Source organism: Cetorhinus maximus, chromosome 2 (assembly GCF_964194155.1).
Source record: "Cetorhinus maximus chromosome 2, sCetMax3.hap1.1, whole genome shotgun sequence".
Lineage (NCBI taxonomy): Eukaryota > Metazoa > Chordata > Chondrichthyes > Lamniformes > Cetorhinidae > Cetorhinus > Cetorhinus maximus.
In genome coordinates this window covers 206,089,836-206,112,534 of record NC_135880.1, presented here as the reverse complement: position 1 = coordinate 206,112,534, position 22,699 = coordinate 206,089,836, and the positions used below count along the sequence as shown (strand labels likewise).

The window sequence follows — 22,699 nt, the reverse complement described above, 5'->3', positions numbered from 1 at the left end:
AAATTCTCATTGAGTTCGGAAAATGAGTTTAGGGATGGAATTATGCCTACAGTTAACAAAAAGGACGATTGGGCTGTTGGCTTAAATGAACCATTCTTTGCTGAGTTAAAAACTGGGAATACGAGGAAAAAGAAATTTAAGAGTTGAGTTATGATAATGCTATGATATGCAAATTCTACAAATCTTGTCATATTTATTTACTTTGTTTAATTAGATTTTTTGTAATTGTAACAATATGATGTGTAGCTGTGAAGCAAGATGGAAAATTTATTTATATAGTATATAATAAGTTATTGTTAGAGGTTTATGACGTTAAGTTCCTGTGAGGCAAATGTAAGGCCATTGTAGAGAAACCTTCACTGTTGTGAAGCTTTCTTTCCTCCAAAGGAATAGGTGTTAGGAAATAGAGATAGTTTAAGGAAGTTATATTTGTATTTGTGAGTGTTAGGAATGGATTTTAGCTTTAAAGTTTAAATTTGATTTGTATTTCTGTATTTGTGTGTTGAGAAAAAGGTCAAGTTGAGTTTTAGTTTCACTTTAAAAGGTACCTGCTTTTCTTATGAGAGTTTTATGACTTGCAGCTAAGTTAAACAAACAAGAGTAGATAAACTGGACTGTTGCCTAGCAACGGGGGTCCAGAGAGGCAGGTCTCTCCCAGGACACATGCAGAAAAAACTAGGAACAGCAGTTTGATTTGGAAGCTGTTTGTGTTCCAAGCTAAAGTTGGTTGAAAGTAGATGCCAGAGAGAGACTGGAGCAAAAGAGATAGATAGCAAGTCCCATGGTAAAGAAGAAAGTCTCCACATCCAGGGGAGTGGAACAGGAGAAAGTCCCAAGAAGGCTTTCTAGTTAAAGGAAAGACAGGAACCTGGAAAAGGTCCTGTTAAGAGTGAGGAGCGAGGAAAGGCTCCAAACTTCAAGCTTAAAGAGATAAAGGCTTGTGAGAAGCCAGAAGGTCCAAAGAGACAACTGAAGGTCTATAACTCTTTGCTATGGCCATATGAAGCAATGGTGTACTGTTGACATCTGAGTCAGTGAGAGAGAGAGTGCACGGAAGAAATCTTGAACGCATGTGGTGACCCAGAGGAGAGAAACATCGGAAGGCAAGTTCAAAACCTTAGAGGTGAACCCTTGCGGAAGGAGTCTGAGAACATCAGTTTGGAAAAAGACTCCAAAGCAAGTTCTTGGAGAGTGGAAATTAGAAACCCTCGTGTGAAAGACGGAGTGCAGTGAGACCAATTGGTTCATGGTGGGACAAGCTTTCTGCAGGGAGTTGTTGAGCTGTCAGTTGGTTTCAGAGTGTGGTGTGTCTGACCACAGGTTGTCTTACTTACAATGTACTTACTGTGAACATTAGAGTCTAAGATAATCTTTGTAACTTGAGCTATCCTTACAAATCTGTAAAATATAGTTGTGGGTGAAGGAGTATTGTAATATAGTTCATCTTGTTAAATAAATGATTTATTATTTTCGTAAAAGTTCATTAGCTGACTCTGGTGACTCTGTTCAGTAGCCACTCTCCACAAGCAAATAAAAGTTAGGATCTGTCAAGCTGGGTTCCGCCCTGGGATCAGGCTTGTCCAGTGGTAACGTCAGCTGGGATCATAACAACCCTCATTAGATACCAGGTTTGGTGACACGAAAATAGTAAATGTACCTTAAAGAAATGTAGTATACCACAAACAACCATTCCTTTTGATACAATATTTAGCCATCTTGTCGTCTAAATGCAATTGTGATTCTGTCACTTGGATAAACAAATACAACATCTAAAAAAGAACCATGACAACTACTATTTTTGTGTAGAAGCAAGAAGAATGAAAAATATATATTAAATAAAAACAGAATTACCTGAAAAAACTCAGCAGGTCTGGCAGCATCGGCGGAAAAGAAGAGTTGACGTTTCGAGTGCTCATGACCCTTCAACAGAACTGAGTAAAATTAGGAGAGGGGTGAAATATCAGCTTCTTTTGCATATTTGGTTGCTTGGTCTAGTGAAGCAAGGTGAAGGTTGTTGCTTTAAGGAAGTGAAACTCCTGTTCAATTCTTGCAGCCAATATAAGCATCAAACAACCCAAACTAGGAATTGTACAGTCCAGGTGCAAAACAGAACTATCTCATCTCTGCCTTCACCTCAACTCAAAATGGCAGCTGTTGTAGCAAAGCAAACTTTCATTTCTTTGTATTACTGTGCAAGATTACCAATTTAATGATAAATTATGGGCAGGTTGGAGCTATTGTATTGCACTAATAATATGTTTGAAGCAACTGAAGTGGTGGTCTTAAGACCCATCCAACCAGGAATCTACAACCACACAGCAAAGTGGTCACCAAAGGAGATTTTTCACTGTTTAGTGACACAGGCTTTTATACTTGTAAGTTCATTTTCATACTTTACACTTTAGTTACGGAGAGGAACTGTTTATTTCATTAGCCTCGATCAGATTCTAAACTAGGTCCTGTGGGTGAAATGCAATGTGCTAATTATCTACATGACCAGATAAATCTCTTAAATGCTTTCATTAAATAATAAATCACATATGTTTTACTGGACATAAATTTCCCATATTGTTCCAAGTTGTTGCAGATTTGATTTCTTTTTCATTATCCTCACTCTGGTGACCAAAAATAAATCTGATCCTTGAAGGTTTCAGTAACATCACAACAGACCTATTTGTAACAGGCATATGAAATGCGCAACTTAAAATAATAGTTCCCAGTGGGAATGTTTTCCACTTGCTTATATCTAGTGAGAGCTTTAATATGTCTTTTTGTCCTATAAATTTCAAACAGCAGAAAACTTCCTGTAAATATTTTCTATACAAAATATATTTTATTCAGAATGCTACATAGAATAAATGTAACCTGGATGTATTTTACTTCTGTGCTGAAGAAGTGCTCTGTGGCCTGAATATATAATTTATAAATATTTTGAATTCACATGCATCTCTAGTATTTTAGAATATAGCTGAACCTTTTACCCGCTAAATATTTTTTGTTATTATTTCTATATTTCAAGATGTATATTTTGATATATTTAGAAATTAAGTATTTTTGCATACTAGTGTGAGGGAGGTCCACTCAACCTTGATAGAATAGATACAACTAGATTACTGATAAATATTAAGTCATATGCAATCAATAAAGTTCAATTTGCAAAGTGGCATCAACAATAAATGTTACTGAAGGGTGTTGTGCTTCATGTTCCTTCAATGTGTATAGCAGTGGGGAATTGCCACTAGAGGCTGAAGGTATAACTCCTATCAGACTGCATTGAATTGCTTTACTCTGGTTGCTGAAGTTACCAACTTGACCTTGGATTATCAGGCTTATAAAGAAGGAGATATTAGTCTGGGACGAAACACATCTTGGACTGAGCAATGTCAGGGCAATTTTAACCTAACCCATCTGTCAGGAAACTGACAGGAGCGGGTAAAATGCTGGTTTATAGTCCGCCCCATCTTATTTAACTGTCTGTTGGAAAATGGAGTGTAATTATCAGGCAAGGTATAAAACAAATATTCCACTTGATATCATTGGCTTTTCCACCCAGTGAGTTAGATTAAAATTATTCTCAAAAGTCTAGACTAAAGATGATTAAAGCAACTTGTTTTAAATTTTTGTTCACTCCCCCACACAGCCTCATATTCTGAATGTGATGACTCACAATGTAGTTGGCTTCTGCATTTACTGTCTGGTAACTCATCCAAGTGGTCATCTTGCTAACTGAGCTTGACTGTCAGCATGGGAGAATCATAGCTGCGCCTGACCTCATCTTCATCTGCCATCTACACACCCATAGTTTTAAAAAGTTGTTGTTCTGTCCCTAATCGAGTGTTAATTGTTTTTCCTCCTTGACCCAGGGTTACTGAGCCTAATTGTAGCATCCCTGTCACCATAGCAAATGAGATTCTAACACAGTGCAAACCAGAGGCCAAACTTGAGAACTTTTTGGTCTGTATATCTCTACACATCAACATCCCTAACAATTTGATTTCAGAATATGTTATAATGATGCTACAATAATTTATTGCGTTCTTAGTACTAAAATAGGACTCTAATAGAAATAGGAATAGAAAATGTTGTATTAACAAAAGAGCTCCTAAAATAGCTGAAGTTCCTCATTCTAAAACAATGTGTTATGACATTTTTATCGTCATATTTATGTTTTTCTCATGTTTAATTTAAAAGGATAATGTCATAAATATCATTGATTGTCATGACATCATCAGTGGGACAGTCCACTAATCCTAAACAGGGATTGAATATATTTATTCAAAGATTTATAATTTATTCTATTTTAAACTGTTAACGGCAAAAGTTTAAGCAACATAATACATTTTGGTTTAACTTTGAGGTTGGCCCAACATGTATGTCGGCAAGGACCTCATGAGACCCACAATGAAACTGTCGCCATAAATTTCCCAATCTGTCAACTTTTGAACAGGAATTCCATCAAGAGCAACTGTCGAGATTATGGGGTAGAAATTTACCTGGCCCACAATAGAGGCTGTGCTACAAGCTGGAGGCCCAAGGCCATCCCAGAATATGGCCTTGGGTCTTATTTTAATGGTTTAGGCAAGCTGCCAACACATGCTGCACCTCCACACGCAGCTTGCCCATTTGGAGAAATTAATATTGGGCCTCGCCTCGCAGGCAGTGAAGGTAATATTTCACAAATTGTGTATTGTAAATGATCTCCATTCACTTACCATTTATTGCTTCACAATATTTTTTTCCTCCTCTTTAGGTTCTTCCACAGCACTCAGCATTCCCTGCTGAGAGGCAGGGCTGGCAAACTGCATCCAGGTATCTGCCCATGTTGCTTTAGTTGTAGCTACCCACTAGGTGAGGTGCTCAAGATTGGCTACTGCCGACACCCTACCTGTAAATAAGCAGTGATACCGTACCCAACTGCCCCCAACCCCAACAACAAAAGCAACTCAAATAAGTATGTGATATATAAAAAATTGTGATAACAAACCCATATCCAACAGTTCAATGACAGAGCTTGTTGGTACGTTAGTCTCCTAGCTGAGGACTCCTGATCATTCAGCCTTGATATGGATGCCTGTATAGGCTAAAAAGTGTTTTCTAATGAGCTGTCCAAAAGCCATGAAGGCAACCGGATATCGGGAAAAGCTGTACCATAAAATGTACCATAAATTTCAAACTCATTTTAGGAGTGTGTATGGTGTTCCAGTAAAGGTGTCAGAAAATTGTAAAAAAAAATTAAAAGATCCATTCCCAGTTCTCAATTTCTCATGGTTTGTGAAGATACATGTAGAAAAAATGGGAACTTAACACAGTCAACAATGTAATATGTGCAAAAGCTCTTAGCTCTTCTTGATGAAGCGCCAATACTTCCATTGAGGCCCATTCCCATTTTTGGCATTTCCATCAGCAGACTGCTGGAAGTATTAGCTAAGGAAAGCATTTGAAGAAAGAATACTCTTGCAAAGAACATATATTCTCATGCAATCTATTTAAATTCAATCTGACCCTCTGACTAAGAATTGGGACAGAGGTTTATTTCCAATAATCAATGCGTCAACAGTGTGGAAGTTATTGGAGAGACACTGGGGAAAATTTTAAACTAATTTACCGGAAAGGATACCCCTGGGTCGGGTACACCCTTCGCAAGATTATTCGCTATTGACTTCAATTCTATATCCAACACTAGACATTATATGTTGCAACTTTAAAGAAAATGTTCAGCACATAAAAAGGTTGAAGATGTTATTATTTCGAAACTTTTCCTGCTTCAGTTGATAGGCCCCTTTTAATAAGGAATCCAGCGTCTAATGACTTAGATAAGGCCACAACCACCCCAGGACCTCCCACCCTCCATGATTGTGATCCCCCCTCAACCCAAAATTTACCTAGTAGGTGGCTGCTGTTGCTTAATCTTGAGGATTCGATCCAGCAAGCCGCATTTGGACAATTTTTTTGGTGCCTCACAGTTGCCTGACCAAAGGCCCTGGCCTCAAAAGCATGGCGGGGGGCACCTTTGCTACTGGAACCGGTGGGCCAGTGATTGTGCTCCTCCAATCTGTTATCCAAAAAACAAAATACACTCCAGTTTCTCTCCCATAGATGTATGATAGTCTGTAATAAACCTAATTGGAAATTAAGTCTGTAATAAATCCAATTGGAAATTCAGGAGTCACTTCTTTACCCAGAGAGTGGTTAGAATGTTGGGTGACCAGATGCATTTAAGAGGAAGCTGGAAAAGTGCATAATGAAGAAAGAAATGGAGAGGTATGCTGACGGGGTTAGATGTAGTAGGGTGGGAGGAGGCTCATCTGGAACATAAACATGGGCCAGTTGACACGGTGCTGTAGGTTCTGGCAAGTCTACACAATGGAAGTTACACAGTGTTAAGATTCACGAGAAAGGAACTCACACTTTGCCACTCCATGCTATCAACAAGTATTTGATTTTGCTCCCACCATAAGTGACTTTGATCTATCACAATTTGGATGATGACATTCTTTACAGTAACACTGTAGTTGAACAGAAAGCATAAAAAGCATAAAGCAAATATTTAATAAATTCACTATTCGATCTCCAATGGCATAACAGTCAGATTCAAAACCCCTGGCATAGCGTTCAGGTTAAGTAGTCCTAATGGGTATAGGGATAATTGGACCAAGGCAAGAGAAGGGGAGGAGGCAAATGGAAAGGGTGAAAAGGGAAGGGAAGTGGAGCAAAGAAGCTATTTAGTATGGGTCTGTACAGATGGCCAAAAAGGTGCAAAAGATTCAGGATGGTCCATTATAAAATGATAGTGCCAGGGATTCTGATCAACAACATTGTGGGCAGGGGTGGGGGAGGCAGAGGGTTGTTGGATCTCCAAAATGATGCTATGTGTTGGGTGTAAAGAGTATGCATTGGGTCATCACATGAACACCCGCAGGGGAGCTGGAATCTTTCTGTATCATCCTTTAGTGTTGTAGATGAACTGCAAGTTGGATGACAAGTTCATATTATTGTGGCAGCTTAGGGTACAGAAGTAAAATGAGCATGATGATAGTTTATCATTATAAATGCCTGACTCGGCACCACTTAGCAGTCATCGTATTGCAGGTAATTCAAAATGGAACAATATAAGGGTCACTTGAAATGGAATGTTGTTACCCACCTCCCATTTTTAATCAATATTTAATTGATGAATGTCAAATGGCTGATCCATTCCCTTAGGAAATTACACCGTTCCTAAGTTTAGTGTTTGTAACAATAATAATAGGAAGTATTTCCAAGAAAGATTGAGTCTAGTTTGGTAATGTTGGGATTTCCTGACACTGTATAGTAATGCTGCTTCCATTCCATTTTCTGCGAACTAGACCCCTCACCTGTCAACTTGCTTCTAAATGACATCGCTGTCCCCTGAATTTCATCTATACTCGGAATCATCTTGTTCTACTTTTCAAGAACTGAAGCTACCAAAGCTCAATTTCATTTTTTGATCAATTTTCACTGCTTTCTTTGACCCAACCCTATACCGACAAGTTACTCAGTTGATGACTTCTTCTTGTGTCTATTGAGTTGTAGAATCTGGGTTTACACTTGTGTTTGCTACACGAAGAGTCACCTGGCCTCAGAGAGAGCAAAAACTAGAGAAAATTAAAAAGGAAGCATACCTTAGGATTCCTAGAAACTGACTCAAGACAGCAAGGGCCAGGCAAAACAGCAGGACATCAACGTTCCTCTCATTTGAAAGTATTGTTTGTGGAATAGGAATAATTTTAAAACAAGAAAGAGGCAAAAGAACATTGGGATGGGAAGAAATACATAACTGGGGAGTAGAGTTTCCCCATCTAAGGCATTTGAGTTGATTTATAGCATATAACCAGCAGCGCCTCGTCGTTATTCTGTTTCAAAATTTTTTTATCATGTGGTCTCGAAAGAATTTTTGGAATGAAAGAATACAAAAAAGAGATAGAAAATTGGACATCATGACACCTGTTTTAGGGACATAAAACAGTTGAAGACCCATTTTCAGGGGCCAGGCCTGCAACTAAAAGGCATCTGAAAGGCATCCAAAATTTGGTCAGGTTAGTTCTCAAGTGGCACCCGAAATAGCCATTAAATCTGTCAATTATTTATAGAAGGGACCTAATGCCCATTTCAGAATTGCTGATGAGTAGAACAGGTGTGGGCCTACCCCAGTCTAAGTGGAATGCACCCTGAACTATGCCTGTGATTGCCCCTCCCCCTTCATTGCCAACATCATACCCCCCTGTTTTGGTGCTTGTCTTCAGGCCAAGACGAATGTGGAGGCACAACAGGTGCTGGTAGCTCATCCAAATTAAACAAAGCCTGAGCTTCAGTCTCAGGTAAGCCTGAGGCCTCAATATTGCATGCACCTGAAAATGAGCCATAATAATTTTCTATCCAGCATCTGATCGGGTGGCAGTGAGTTGGACTCCACTTATCATGTTTGCCTTTACAGTTCCCTTCACAGTGACTCTTGGATCTCAACTTTTTGTGGTATTGAAATACCCATCAGAAAACAGGTACTTTTCCACGAGGATGGAATAATGATTACCCCAATCACTGCATCTCCCACCCCACCCCTCCCCCCACCCACACACACACATTACCAAATGAGGGCCAAAGAGAGGTACTGCCCTAATCTTGGAAGTGCTTCATCCAACATGTTCCTTTTTGGTAGGGTAGTCAACCTGGCTGAAGAGGAAGGAAAGTGGGAAATACTTTAAAAACCTATTTGAGTTCAGGTAATGTGACTTGGATGGGAGATAAATTTTAAAATTGGTTCTACTTGGTTGAATATCTTAGACCCAGTCTGTCCAATCACGTGGCTGAGTTTTGATTCCGATAATGTAGTTTAATATATTACAAAGAAAAGATGCTGATTGTCGCAAGCTACAATTGCAAGTCAAACTGTCTAGGTGTTGAAGTTGAATTCTTCCCCATTGTCTTTCCTGTTTCTCTTGATCCCACAGGAGGCCTCCAGATACACATGGTGCGGCTGCTGTACCTGAGAGTTTCGAAGTACTGAGACATCCACGTGTGCGAAAGCCCAAGAAGGCAACCCAGCCCACTTCAAAGGCGCGGCAAAAAAACAGTGAGTGATGAGAAACGGTAACTTTGAAGAAGGTCTGAGCATGAATGAGCATACAGACCTCGCCAGCCAGTTCTTCCTTAGCTAGATCAGAGTCTGTTTTGTACCTGTAGGACAACACAGGTAACAAACACATTCATGTAACATTCCTCTATCTACTATTATAACTCTTGATTAACCTAATTATTGTAAATAGGTTAGTGCCATAGTTGAAAAAGGCAGAAAATTGTCTTACAAATGTATTAGAGATGTACATATCTCAAACCATCATCCCTAGACTTTAGTTCCTATTGTTTAAATGGCTATCACATCCTAAGTATAATGATAGGATAACATAAACACAAAATATTTATAATTCAGATTTTTGGGTTTTTTAACTGAAATTTTGGCCGGAATTCTCCCATGCCCCCGCCAGCAGGATTAATGGCGGGGGAGGAGAATTCGCCAGGAGGCCCAAAAATTGGTTTCACACCAATTTTTAGCGGGATTTTCCAGTGCGGCCCGCAATGGCGGATCGGGAATCCCGCTGGAGACCGGCGTGAAGCCAGTTTACATCCTGCTAATGGGATGCAAATGAAGGCCTGACCGGAATTGAGGCCCCCACACCTGATTCTCTGTTACGTCAGCGGGAAAGCACGCTGGTCCAGAACATGTCTGGATGAGTGTGACGTACAGAAATCCTTTAGGGCCTTACTCAGATCGTGGACATTCAAGGAGAAAAAGATGCCAGAGGCCTACAGCTACTGGACCCCGGAGAAACACATGGAATCGCATGGTGGGTGGATCCTTGTGCACATGACTCCACTGCAAAGCAGTTCTCAGAAGGCGGAAGGTCTCCACGCAGCAGCTCAGGCTTTTCTGAGGCTTCGGACCTGCTTCGGAATTTCACGAACTTTGCCATGGGCTCACACCATCTTGCATGGTCTCGGTTGATGCCTCAGCCCTGCTTCAGAACATTATGGACTTCACCATGAGCTGGTAATGATGTGGTGGTGGGGGTGGAAGAGGAAGGTCTGGTGGGGGGGGGACTAAGATAGGAGGGAAGAGAAGGTGGGTAAAGATGGGGAGTGGGGGGGGGCCAAGCATCGGGGTGGTGAAGATGGGGGGGAGGGGCAAAGATGTCAGGGGGGTGAAGATGGGAGGAGAGGGTGAATTATCGCGGTGTCAAGATGGGATGGGGTGAGGGAGTTTGGAAGGGGGAAGGTGTATGAACATACGAACATACAAACCAGGAGTAGGCCATTCAGCCCCTTGAGCCTGCTCCACCATTCAATAAGATCATGGTTGATCTGATAGTAACCTCAAATCTGCATCCTGCCCACCCCCAATAACCTATCACACACTTGCTTTCCAAAATCAACCCACCTCTGCGTTGAAAATATTCAAAGACTCTGCTTCCACCGCCTTTTCAGGAAGAGAGTTCCAAAGACTCACAACTTCTGAGAGAAAAAATTTCGCCTCATCTCCATTTTAAATGGGCGACCCCTTATTTTTAAAAAGTGACCCCTAGTTCTAGATTCGCCCACAAGAGGAAACATCCACTTCACATCCACCCTGTCAAGAACCCTCAGGATCTTATATGATTCAATCAAATCGCCTCTTACTTTTCTAACTCCAGTGGATACAAGCCTGGCCTGTCTAACCTTTCCTCATAAGACAACCCGCCCATTCCAGATGTTAGTCTGGTAAACCTTCTCTGAACTGCTTCCAAGGCATTTACACGTTTCCTTAAATAAGGTGACCAATACTGCACACAATACTCCAGATGTGATCTCACTAGTGCTCCTTGTAACTAAAGCATAACCTCCTTACTTTTGTATTCAATTCCTCTTGCAATAAATGATAACATTATATTAGCTTTCCTAATTACCTGCTGTACCTGCATACTAGCCTTTTGCAGTTCATGCGCTAGGACACCCAGATCCCTCTGCATCTCAGAGCTCTGCAACCTCTCACCATTTAGATAATATGCTTTTCTTTTACTGTTCCTGCCAAAATGGACAATTTCACATTATCCCACATTATACTCCATGGGCAGAATTTTGCCGTCAACAAGCAGGGGGCGGAACCCCCGACGTCATTCCGATCCATTTAAATTTTCAGGAAGGTGGGGGTGCAGCAAAATCAGCTGCGGGCCCGCCGACCTGTCAATGGCCAATTGAGGCCATTGGCAGAATCAATTATACAATTAAAGGACCTGCCCGTCCAACCTTAAGGTTGGTGGGCAGGCCAGGAGCCCCGGCAGCAAATAGCTAAAACATGAAACCTCATCCACTGGCGGGATGAGGTTTCATGTAGGGTTTTAAAAAGTTTAATAAAGTTATTATCTAAATTATGAACATGTCCCATCTCATGTGACATGTTAGGGACTTTTGTTTTCTATTTTTCAAATTTTTCAAAGTGTAAACGATCTCCCTGAGACAGCGCGTAGCTTCAGGGAGATGTGCGCTCTTTTGTGCGCATGCGCGAAAGAGCGCACTCTCGCTTTTGGGGAATCCCTACCCGCCTGCACAGGAAGCGTATAGCGCTTCCCATCGGACATCACGCTGGGCGGGCCTTAATTGGTCTGCCCACGTAAAATGGCAGCAGGGCCCACTTCTCCAGCGGGGATCAGCTCCCCGCCCTCCGGGGATTGGGTCATGCCCGCCCACCCGACAGGCAGAAAACTCTGCCCCATTTGTCAGATCTTTTCCCACTCACTTACCCCTGTCTATATCTTTTTGTAGCCTCCTTATGTCTTCTTCACAACTTACTTTCCTACCTATCTTTGTATCATCAGCAAATTTGGCAACCATCCCACACATCCCTTCATCCAAGTCATTTATATAAATTGTAACAGTTGAGGTCGCAGCACTGATCCCCATGGCACACCACTAGTTACACCTTGCCAACCTGAAAAAGACACATTTATGCCTACTCTCTGCTTCCTGTTAGCCAGCCAATCTTATATCAATGCCAACGTGTTGCCCCCCATACCATGAGTTTTTATTTTATGCAATAACCTCTGATGTGGCACTTTATCGAAAGCCTTCTGGAAATCTAAGTGCAGTACATCCATCGATTCTCCATTATCCACAGCACATGTTACTTTCTCAAAGGACTCCAATAAGTTGGTTAAACATGATTTCCATTTCACAAAACCATGTTGACTCTGCCTGGATTCCCTTGAACTTATCCAAGTGCCCTGCTATAACTTCTTTAATAATAGCTTCTAACATTTTCCCTATGACAGATGTTACGATAACTGTCCTGTAGTTTCCCACTTTCTGTCTCCCTCCTTTTTGAATAGTGGAGTTACATTTGCTATCTTCCAATCTAATGAGACCTTCCTGAATTTAGGGAGTTATGGAAAATTGAAACCAATGTGTCAACTATCTCACTAGCCACTTCTTTTAAGATCCTAGGGTGAAGTCCATCAGGACTCAAGAATTGGTCAGCAGCCTCAACAATTTACTCAGTACCACTTCTCTGGTGATTGTAATTTTCCTGAGTTCCTCCCTCCCTTCTTGATCCAAAATATCAGTTCAATTCACCTGCCATTCCCTTGTTTTCCAATATCAATCCTCCAGACTCACTTCCTATAGGACCAATGCTCACTTTGTTAACTTGATTCTTTTTTAAATATTTATAGAAACTCTTACTTTCTGCTTTTATATTTCTGGCTAGCTTTCCCTCTTATTCAAATTTCTCCTTCCTTATTAATCTTTTAGTCATCTTTGCTGTTCCTAATTATCTGTCCAATCTTCTGTCCTCCTACCTGTCTTTGCACAATTATATGTTTTTTCTTTAAATTTGATACTACCTTTAACCTTTCTAGTTAACCACAGATGGTGTGTCCGTCCTTTGGACTTTTTATGTTCTATTCTGTGTATTCTGAAATACCCCCTTAAATGTTTGCCACTGCATCTCCATTGACCTAACCCGTAACCTAATTTGCCAATTCGCTTTAGCCAGCTCAGCTTTCATGCCCTTATAATTGTCCTTATTTAAGTTTAAAACATGGTCTCGGACCCACTCCTCTCTCCCTCAAACTGAATGTAAAATTCACTGATATTATGGTCGCTGCTACCTAAGGGCACCTTCACTATGAGATCATTAATTAATCCCATCTCATTGCACAATACCAGGTCGAGTATAGCTTGCTCTCTGGCTGCTCTAAGGAACTATCCTGAAAACATTCTATGAACTCTTCATCTAGGCTACCTTTGCCCATCTGACTTTTCCAGTCTATATGTAGATTAAAATTTCCCATGATTATCACTGTGCCTTTCTAACAAGCTAACATTTCTTCCTTTATTCTCCACCCAATCATGTGGTTACTATTAGGGGGCCTGTACATGACTCCCACAAGTGACTTCTTGCCTTTACCATTTCCGTCTCGACCCAAACCATCTCCAATCCTGGTTTTCTGAACTTAGGTCACCCCTCTCTATTGTGCTAATACCATAATTAAATAACAAAGCCACCCTGCCACCTTTTCCTAGATTCCTGTGCTTCCTAAATGCGCTGTTCCCTTCAATATTCAGATCCCAATCCATGTCCTCCTGCAGCCATGTCTCTGTAATGGGGTAGAATGGTGCAAGTAGGGAGGTAGGTATAAGGGGGGAAGGGAGGTAAGGGAGGGAGTTTGGAGGGGGAGAAGGTGTCCAGGGGAAGGAGGGAGTATGGGGGAGGAAGGAGTTTGGAGGAGGGAGGTGTAGGTGTCAGGGGAAAGAGGGAGTACAGGGGGAAGATGGAGTTCAGAAGGGGGAAGGTGTCCAGGGGGAGGCGGAATTATTGGGGCGGCGGGAGGAAGGGGTGAGGATGAAGGAAGGAGTAAGTGGGGGAGGAAGATGTTGGGGGGGGTGGAATATCCAGGTGAATGTTCAAGGGAGGAGTTTGTGAAGTCAACGACTGCCTCCTGGGGAGCGAATCCAGGGTGAGCATGGTAGGAGGGGATGGTTAGAGTGACAGGGGGCAGAGGAAGCTGCTAGGGTGAGGATGTGTCCGTAGCAGTAGAAGGGACAGCCAGGGTGGTTGGTGGCGACACGGAGGCAAACAAGAACCCTGGGAGTGGGAAGGGGGAGGTCGGGGAGTTCATTGTAGGTGGGGGTGGGGTTCTCTGGAAGGTAGGGAATATGCATGCTCACCTGGACATCCTGGAATGAGAGGAGTTCGGGCTGGAAGGTGACAGTGGAGTGGTCAAATGTTATGCCGGGGGGATCTGTTGTTCTGGGGGCAAGTACATGGCTGATTGAGGGAGAGGAAATGGGGAGGTCATCAGAAATCTGACTACTGCCATTTTTGTGATATCGAAGGTGAGCGGAGCCTGGATGGACACAGATGCTGCATAGCCGTGCATTTAGCGGGTGGGCGGAGATACAGATCAGCTCAGCTGGACAACCGAAAGAGAACCCCAACAGGCAGATTTGAAAATGCTCAGGACACTGAGATGAGTGTGTTGGCTGAAGGCTCTGTGTGCGTGGGAGAGTGCTTGAATGAGGCTGCAGAAGCCCCTGCCCCGTACACTTCTCCCTCCAGGGTCACTCATGGTCCGATTGCATGCAGCTGAAATGCTTGTGTTCTGGGGGAGGGATTGGGGAAGGGAGGTCTTGCAAAGCCTAGGTAATGACACTGAAAGACAACAGTAGACATTAGTTAGTGAGAGTCAGTGTTCACCCGTGAAACCACAAATTTTTTTTTTGATTTTACGTTGCCTACCACTTCTTCTAGTTGCTGCCCTGACACCCGCTGCAGGGGTAGAGGCAGCCTGTGGAGTTGTCTTCCCTGTTGCCTTTGATGACTTTGGTGGCCTCCTCGGAGAGCCGAACCTGGAGGGCCCCTGCTCATTTTGGCTGCCCTCCTGTGGGCCAGCTGCTCCCTCTGCGGTAACAGAGGACGAGGTTGAAGGGGTCACAGGCAAAGGGGATTTGGAGGGTGCAGACAACCTCTGCGAGCCCTGAGTGGATGACCCAGGGCTGTCCAGCTGCTGCTCCCCCTCCCTTCGGGTGCCCGAGGGCCCCGCCATGACTCCTTAAGAAGAAGGAGCACCTGGAAGGATGTCAAGGTGCCCCATTCCCTCTCGTGTAGCCACTACATAAACTCACCCATGGCAACGGCAATGGAGTGCAGGTCTGCATGCATCTCTGGCAGAAGCTGGGCATTCTGCCGGATGAGGGTCGCCAAGGCGTCTGCCAAGGCGTCTGCCATCCTCTCCTTGGAGACCTCTATGTGCACACATGTAGGCACCACTTCATCAGAGAGCAGGCGGACGGACTCCTCTGACTTGCATGCCACTCTGTCCTGCCCCTTCCCCCCACCCACCCCCAATGCCTTCCATGCAGTGTTCCGTGTCTGCTCAAGGGCGAGAGAGGCACAGTGGGCATTCCACCACAGCGTGGATGTGCTGAAGCGGGACTGTGAGGCAGGACATGCCATTGCCACTGGGCCTTGAGCCCTGACACATTAGAGTCTTTGTGGTTTATGCGACCATCTGATGAGACTTACTCTGGCGGAGCGAATAAGGTCGTTCATCCTCTTCCGGCACTGTGTTGCCAATGTCTTGTGCACCCCCTGGGCACTCACAGCATCGGCCACCTGCGCCCATGCAGTGTTGGTAACATTGCTTGGCCACTTCCTCCCATCAGGTGAATACAGGACCTCAACATGGTGCAGGAGGGTGCACAGGGAGGTGTCACTAAATTACAGAGACGCCTCTCTGTTTTTGGCCTGACATTGTGGATGTCCAAGTGCCTTTTAAATATAACACCCGACTATGACGACGGGATGCGCACCATCAAGCCCACCCCGCAAAGGAAGACGGCGCGAAGCCCCCGGATGCACAATTAATTACATTGGGGCTGGAAGATATGGCGTGGTTTCTCGCCAGCCTCCACAGTGGGAGACACTCCCCGCTCCCACCGCCGCCACGGGACTTAGTCCTGGATGGGAGAGTTCCACCCATAGCTTTTGTGATACTTTGATCAGTTTGACAAATTCTACACAGGTATGACTAGCCTCCGTTTGTTGAAAAACTGCTGAATTGATTGTGGAATAAGATTCTCCAATGGAGGATTGGGCTAACTTTTATTTCAGAAGAACATCGAGGCGTCAAGCAAACCACATTAATGTCAAGTCTGACCTAAGCAACCATCCCTTGCCCTGTGGAAACGTGATCTCAAAAGATGGAACAAAAACAGAAAATGGTGGGAAAACACAGCAGGCCTGGCAGCATCTGTGGAGAGAGAAACAAGAGTTTACGTTTCGAGTCCGAGTCATAAGGACTTGAAATGCTAATTTTGTTTCTCTCTGCACCGATGCTGCCAGACCTGCTGCGTTTTTCCACCATTTTCTGTTTTTATTTCAGATTTTCAGCATCCGCAGTATTTTACTTTTATCTCAAAAATGGTCCCTTTTAAGTAAAAAAGATTGTATAGATTTGATTCACTGCATTAGGATAGGTAGTGGACAAAATTTATTGAAAAATTATATCCAATTTTGTAAATTAAAATCTCCTACACAGCTTACGTAAAAGAGGGTACCTATTGAATAGCTTGGATGTATCTCACTAGGGACTGGATTTTTCACTCGCTCTGCTGGACAGGAATGGTAAGGTTGCATGCTGAAAATGTGTTCTTGCCAATGTCCTAGCTTCTGACATTTTGCTACTGTCCTTGATATGGCCAGCCCATACACTCACCAGATACAGATGGGCCCTCAGTAGCCCATGCAATCTGGGGTTTGTTGATGTCAATAGAACCACCACACATACTACAACCAATGATCCTTGGCACTGAGCAATCTAACCTGTGGTCTTTAAAAGGACCACTCAGGGTACTCGGGAAAAGTTCATTAAAAAGGTTTGTCATTGATTTCTGCGGGTTTACGAGGAGCAATAATGTTCCTGGCGGTCCCACAAAATCCAATCTCCGTGATGCCCTGCCCTCTGCAGCCTTCCCCGGGTTGGCTTGCCCTCTCCCACCCCTTCCATGTAACATCAGCCCCCTCCCTTTAATTGACCTGGGCTGGCTGGGATCCGTGATTGAGGCACTGGATTCCCGGAATTGTCTGAGCAGATCCTGCATTCTGAACAGCATCTCGGTGGAACGGTAATGTGTCCCGACTTTAAAAAAAATAGCTGCAAATCTTGCTGGCGACATCAGGCATGAACAGGAGCCCATACATTTCAGAAAATATTTTATAAAATATGTAAAGAGAATTCTCATTTCACAAATGACTATATTTTAGCTCTAAAATAAAAGGCAAATACTGCGGATGCTGAAAATCTGAAACAAAAACAGAAAATGAAGGAAATACTCAGCAGGTCTGGCAGCATCTGTGAAGAGAGAAAGAGTTAATGTTTCAAGTTGCATATAATTCTTCTTCAGAACTGAACTGCAGAAGTCATATTTAACTTGTTTCTTTCTCCACAGGTGCTGCTCGACCTGCTAAGCATTTCCAGCACTTTCTGTTTTTATTTCATTTGTGCTTTTCTCCATAGTTTGCTTGCTGCCCTCTTTGCCTTTCATGAATATTTCTGACAGAGTTGGCCTATTGTGAGTCAGAAAAATACTTGTAAACGGAAGGAAAACAGATAAATATGCATTGTAAAAATGTGCGTAAAAATCTGTAGCCAAGTGCTCATTGTAATTACAGATTACTTTCAACATCCAGCATCATGCAGCTCCGCTGATCTCTCAGTCTTGAGCATCAGTTGTACTGTCAATGTTGGGTCAATTTGAAGCAGTCTTGGATGCACACATGATTAGCAATATAATGTCAGTGTCAGATCCTGATGTGACACCCAAGATTAGTAAAACCTAACAGTGCAAAACACTGGCAGGAAACCGTCTCATATCGGTTCAAGTTCATTGCAATTGTACCAAGGTGAAAGGCCAAAATAAGTGTTCAGGTAATCTACTGGACTGCATAGGATCTTTGAAAACTTTGTACAGAATAGATGCTCCCCCGAGTTATCCTTTCATTAAAAATAAGCAGCTAAAGAAACAGAGCTCTGGATCCACATCCACACACATATGTACAGAACTCCTTCCTAGCTGATTGTAATGTGACATGGGTGGATAAGCAGCTAGCAGTATAACTCTAGTCTGCCAGCCATGCAAGGCACTTCATAAGGCAGGCCTGAAACTGAAATTTCCAATCTAACTGCAGCCTGAATTACGTCTAAAACCAGACCTAGGTGAAATATTCTCCACCCGTTAATTGTTATGTAACTTTCTTATTAGTAATTCAATCGATCTACCTGATCAGCAATTTTTGTAAAACATATTTGTAGTCTTTTTCATGTAAAATTCAGTCCTATCTAATCTAGCCATTCACATTGGCTAAACCGAGTAGCATTTTCAACATGTCACAAATTGAATGCTTTGCACCACATTTTGTCATGCATTGATTGAACAGGATGCTCAGTTGATTAGAAAAGGGCAGATGGAATGGTTAAGGGGATTTCCTGATCTTCTGCCGTAACTTTGGCATCTTTTCTCCAGAGTTCCCAAAGATTCTCCGCCAATAATAAAGTGGGCAGTCATGAAGAATCCCGGGGAACTTACTGACAAAGATTCCCTGAATCCATCAGGGTGTCTAACATTTTAAAGTTACTAGGTTCTCCATACCTCGGCAGTTTGAGAATGTCCACTTATAAACTCAATGCTCAAAGAGGATTTCAGTCTTCAGATCATAATTCAGAAAGTGAATCCCAATTCAGACTCTTCTTAGCTTGTGCAATTGGTCTGTAGGGTTCTGTGGTAAGAAGGTTATAAATTATTGCCAAATAAATTGTATTTTTTCATTTAATTAGTCACTGCTTCCATCCACCATGGAGCTTCCAGCATTTCATCTAATTATTGGCTACATTTTGATTGCTTAACTCTATTTTATGTGAGAAAATATATCCCTGAGTCTGTACTTTTTTTTTATTTTCCTTCAGTTGTCCTATCTGACACATTACTTTCCTAAAGGCAGCAACTCACACTAGGATTTGGTAGTGACAGTCTTTTGATGCTTCACGCAAGTGACTGTTTTCAGGCATGAAGCTTGACAATGAGCATCAGAAGTTAATTTATCTGTGTGGGCCATGACATGTCTATCCTCACCTATATCCCTTTAGAAACTACAGCACAGAAGGAGCATCATCACTGTGCTCGCTCTTTGCTACAGAAATCCAAAGCTAATCTCACAACTCTGCTTTTTCCCCATGGCCCTTTATTTCCTCTAATCCAAATATTTGTCTACTCTTCCCTTAAAAGATGTGATTGGTTCTACCTCTACTATTCTGTGTGGCAAAGCATTCCATGCTCTAACAACCCTATTGTAGAGAGAATGTTCCTAATCATTATCTTTATTCCCTTAGTGGTAATTTTAAATTGATGACCTGTCTTTGCTGACTTCCCAATTAGAGGATATAGTCTTTCTTAGTCACTTTATCAAAATCCTTAACCATTTTAAAAGATTCTATTAAATCCGTTCTTAGACTACTCTGCCCCAGTAGAAATACTTCCAATATCTCAAGTTTCTCATCATGTCTATAATTTTTCATACCTGGTGAATTTAATCTGACAGCAATGCATACAAATTTCCCAGAAAATGTCACTGGATATTGATCCTCAGAAAAACGAGGGCCATTTTCCCATCCTAAACTGACAATGTTGAGACTTTTATTGCAAACTTCCTCGCCTGAAATCAGACCATGCTAAGCCAGGGACTTTCTTATCGTACAATTCTCAGAGCCTCAAAGTGAGCCATCAACTTAAGCTTGTTCTCAAACAGCCAGGCAGCAATGATTCTGTAAATGCAGAAGTAGGTTACAGAGAGAACTCAGTCCTCACTTTTTTGAAAAGGCAAGAAACAGAACAATTGAAATGATGCACAAAACTAATTGTTGTAGGAAGGTAAAAAGGTTGGCTTTGGAAAACAATCTTTTTTTAAATCAACGAGCTGCCAAAATTAACTGGAATTAGTTCAAAATAGACTTGACATAGTCAACTCTGGATACATGTAAATACAATAGAAAGAGACATATATAGAAAGAGGCAGAAATATGCTGCTTCCAAGAACTTTGCTTGGCTTTGTGCTCATCAGCATTAAGGTTGACATCACTGAGTGATTTTATCTTATGCTTTAGCCTGTAAATCTCTCTGAAAAGTAACATCCCATGAGTGCTTATTGCTGACAGTGTCAACATCATTCACTCCAACATCAGTTGTGACAATTGTTATAGGCAGTGTAGAGTTTCTTCTGTACTGCCCCAAACTGTTAAACTCAAACCCACTGCCCATGAGAGTTTCATTGTTTACAATAACCACCCTCTAGCATTTCTGGATGAGAATGCCCAATTGATATTGAGCTGCAAGCAATGTTATGTTGTGGATCTGTGTCCATGAGGAATTACTTGAGATTCTGGAAACTCATTTCATTTCAGACCTTTAACTACCATCAGAAAGACACTTTCGCTTCTTCCTCTGGGCTGATTTGAGAGTTTACAATTAGCAATATTGTGCCTTGCCTTGATATTCATGTATATACTCTGCACATCTCCCAGTGGTATCTACATCTCAATATCAAACCATTGCTTGGAACAAGTAGCCAATAATACTTATAGCAAAAAGGTTATCAATTTATATAACCATAACTGATTAAACAATGCCAAATTGAAAGTGGCTAATTGATTACAGCTAATTATTGCATCTTTCCAGTACAAATGGCTTCTTTGACCAGGCAAAGAAATCTTGAAAGCAATGCATGGCTTAGTGAAAGAAATCAAAATACAGTAGATGGAAGAGTGACTCAAGGACTAATTTCTTGAGCACATTCTCTCTTAAAATCAATAGCCATCGTCAGATAGCCATGGCATGATTTCTATCTGAGGAAAGGCCGTGCGATTAATTGCACAATTCGTGTTTTGCAGGCCAAGGTCACATCGCGTGTAAGCACCAAGTTGTACTGCAAACCTTTGGCGATGTGACCAAGGTCTAGAAAATAAGGTATTGCGCAATAATCTCTAGACCATTCATCCTTGCATGCTTGCTGACATTATCATTCCTGCCTCAAAATTTCCACTTTTCCAACTCTGAGGCCACCACAAATACTAAAGCAGGTAATTTCAAACTTGAGACTCAGTCTTCAAATCAGAATAGAAGTATTTAATTAACAACTGCAGATAAGCACGATCCAATTAACTTTCTGTGGCTCAAGTATGTTGAAGCTGAAGAGATTTGCTTCCACTTGCAAATTTACTTGCACTCTTCTCTAATTTTCAAGAGATTAAAGTTCACCCATCATTGACTTGAACAATGAGGTAAGCTTGACAAAACAAATGGGCTTTTCTTTGTTGTTACACCATGTATGGTGGCATCACTGTTTTCCTATTGTATTTTGCAATTCCAACCATGAGTGACATTACCCAATACTTAGTATCTTGGACAGCTCGCTGATATAGTACATTTTTCTAGCTGGCTTTTTCTAACAGACTTTATAACATTATATACAGACTTTGGGGTATGCACTTGAGGTCTTTGCAGTTTGATATATTCAGTAAGAGTACATGTTAGGTTCTAAAAGCATTGAATATTTACTGAGGATGTATTCTAATATTTTTCTCACTGATCCAATTTTTCACCACTGGGAAATCCCTCAATTGCTGTCTGCATTATATGATATAGTCCTCAAATCATGTTTTAGTCCTCACCATCAGGACTTGGTAGAAAGCCAATAGCATATATGGTTATGGAAGAAGGCAGTCTGGTTCAACACAGGTTGGGTGGGTGTATCCACTGTTCTGTTGCTGTATTTGATCCTCAAAATTTGATAAAGAGTAGGTGCTTGAAGATAATTTCAAATAAAATCAAGCAGCTGTGCTCAAAGCTCGACTTTGTTTTAGTCATCCTAAGGTAACAATTCCCCATCGTCGGTCTTGCCACCCAATGGATTTTTAAGATACTATAAAGATTTGTGCGACCTGGTGACATAACATGCTGGTGAGTTCTCTTTATCAACCAAGCTACCATATAGAACTGTTGAACAGAGGCTAAGTGTTTCCTTGAAGGGGGAGGAGGATAGTTGACACACTAGTTAACACTGAACGATTGTTATGTCTCACTTCCTAGCAGACAAATACAGAACCACTGCGCAAGGTTAAGAACAGACCTGGCTTCTAAGTCAGGATAAAATGCATGACAAAGATATACATAGAAAACAACTAAACAATGAAGGAGACAACCTTAAGATATCTTTAAAATTTTCTTTCAAGTGAAATATTATCTCAGGAACATTCTTACCTTTTCAGTAACCCCTAATGCATGGAGTAATTATTGAGGATGTATTCTAGGCTTTTGTTCTTGTTGGTACAATTGTTTAAATGTCCCAGTAAATCCACCAATTGGTATTTGTATTTCTGATATAGCCTTACAATAGTGTTTTAGCCTTCACTGTGGTGGAAAGTTAATACCTCTTGGACCCCTAGTACTCAGTTGCTAGAAGCAGTGTACAACTGAAGCATACAGAGCCAATGAAACTGGGATTCACGATCTATTTGCTGGTCTCTACTAGGGCAGCAGTCAAGACTCAACAATTGTCTTTGTCACCCCAGAGCTAGGAAGAGAAAATTTAGTCAGGATT

At 41.9% G+C, this 22,699-nt stretch overlaps 1 protein-coding gene across 1 annotated transcript in view; it reads left to right on the top strand.

Moving 5' to 3' along the window:
* Positions 1-22,699, top strand: part of igsf9bb (immunoglobulin superfamily, member 9Bb) — a 676,902-nt gene that overhangs the window by 648,249 nt on the left and 5,954 nt on the right. Inside the window, exon 19 of the mRNA XM_078531919.1 lies at positions 8,970-9,091. Coding sequence (XP_078388045.1) covers positions 8,970-9,091 — 122 coding nt within the window. The remainder of the gene's footprint in view (positions 1-8,969; positions 9,092-22,699) is intronic.